Source organism: Etheostoma cragini, chromosome 16 (genome assembly GCF_013103735.1).
Source record: "Etheostoma cragini isolate CJK2018 chromosome 16, CSU_Ecrag_1.0, whole genome shotgun sequence".
NCBI classification, from domain to species: Eukaryota; Metazoa; Chordata; class Actinopteri; order Perciformes; family Percidae; genus Etheostoma; species Etheostoma cragini.
Genome location: NC_048422.1, coordinates 24,835,399 through 24,837,356, shown reverse-complemented (window position 1 = coordinate 24,837,356; position 1,958 = coordinate 24,835,399). Strand labels below are relative to the sequence as shown.

Here is a 1,958-nt window from a genome sequence, read left to right as displayed (position 1 = left end):
TCTGGGGGGGTACGGTGCATAAATCGGCATGCTCCTTAAAGTGTTTAGGGAAGGAAGGAAGGAAGGAAGGCTCCAGATATTATTAATAATAAATAAGTAGGTCATCACCTGCACTGAGGATGTTCTTTCCGTCGTTGCCGTGGTGACGGATGGTTGTGGGGGGGGCACTGTGACCCTGACGACTCCTCAACAGTCGGGCTCCGCCCCCTTCCTGGTCAAATATCCACACCTGGACAACAGGTGACATCATTACACACCTGGACAACATGTGACATCATTACACACCTGGACAACATGTGACATCATTACACACCTGGACAACATGTGACATCATTACACACCTGGACAACATGTAACATCATTACACACCTGGACAACATGTAACATCATTACACACCTGGACAACAGGTGTCATCATTACACACCTGGACAACAGGTGACATCATTACACACCTGGACAACATGTGACATCATTACACACCTGGACAACAGGTGTCATCATTACACACCTGGACAACAGGTGTCATCATTACACACCTGGACAACAGGTGTCATTACACACCTGGACAACATGTGACATCATTACACACCTGGACAACAGGTGACATCATTACACACCTGGACAACATGTGTCATCATTATTCATTACACACCTGGACAACAGGTGACATCATTACACACCTGGACAACATGTAACATCATTACACACCTGGACAACATGTAACATCATTACACACCTGGACAACATGTAACATCATTACACAAGAGAGGAGACCAGAGGACGTCTGTCTCACCTTTATGGCGTTGTCCGCTCCGTTCGTGACCAATAGCGGCTCTCCGTGCACAAAAGTTGCCGCGGCGACGGCTGTGCTGTGGGCGTGTCTCAGCTGAGAGACAAGCTGACGGCGCTCCAGATCCCAGAATGCAATGTGGCCTTGAGGACTGCAGGATGCCACAATGGGAGGACCATCTGACAGAGAGACAAAGAGACAGACAGGGAGACAGGTAGTTAGAAACAAGTTGTTTTAGCGTGTATAGAGCAGCATATCTCCACCAGACTCCATGTAAATAATCACTACTTTTAGCGTGTATAGAGCAGCATATCTCCACCAGACTCCATGTAAATAATCACTACTTTTAGTGTGTATAGAGCAGCATATCTCCACCAGACTCCATGTAAATAATCACTACTTTTAGTGTGTATAGAGCAGCATATCTCCACCAGACTCCATGTAAATAATCACTACTTTTAGTGTGTATAGAGCAGCATATCTCCACCAGACTCCATGTAAATAATCACTACTTTTAGTGTGTATAGAGCAGCATATCTCCACCAGACTCCATGTAAATAATCACTACTTTTAGTGTGTATAGAGCAGCATATCTCCACATGTAAATGGGTGAATTAAGAGTTTATTCCAACCAGACCAGAGTGGTGATTGTTGGAACAGTGGAAAGATGAAATAAGACGGCTTTTGGTAGTTTTATTTAGTTTCTGTCCACTTTGAATAAAGTGTGTTTTACGATGATAAAAGTAGTGATTATTTACATGGAGGCTGGTATGGATGGAGGTGAAATTCTTTTTAATTAGGATCCAGGTTAAAAAACACCCGATAATACATGAAGAGGGAGCTGTACCTGTTCTGAAAGCGAGCGAGCTGATTGGTCCCCAGTCCTGCGTGAAGCTCATCAGCGTCTCGTCCAATCGAATGTTGTGAATGATGATTCGTCCCGTCACCGTGCCGACGGCGACAACGTCCACCGCGGGACTCTGGAAAAAAAAAAAATATATTAATATTGTTGTTTTCAAAAGAAAGCACCCCCCCCCAAGATAGGAGGTAGGAGACAGGAGACAGGAGACAGGAGGCAGGAGGCGGGAGACAGGAGAGAGGAGGTAGGAGACAGGAGGTAGGAGAGAGGAGGTAGGAGGTAGGAGACAGGAGGTAGGAGACAGGAGG

General features: G+C 45.7%; 1 protein-coding gene across 1 annotated transcript; it reads right to left on the bottom strand.

Annotated features, from left to right (window-relative positions):
• Window positions 1-22: 22 nt before the first annotated feature.
• LOC117958880 (WD repeat-containing protein 36-like) lies at window positions 23-1,768 on the bottom strand. The gene is made up of 3 exons (XM_034895560.1): window positions 1,639-1,768; window positions 795-970; window positions 23-229 (listed from the first exon to the last, which is right to left on the bottom strand). The coding sequence occupies exons 1-3, from the start codon at window positions 1,688-1,690 to the stop codon at window positions 83-85; spliced, it is 375 nt and encodes a 124-aa protein (XP_034751451.1). The 5' UTR covers window positions 1,691-1,768; the 3' UTR covers window positions 23-82.
• Between the last annotated feature and the right edge of the window lie 190 nt (window positions 1,769-1,958).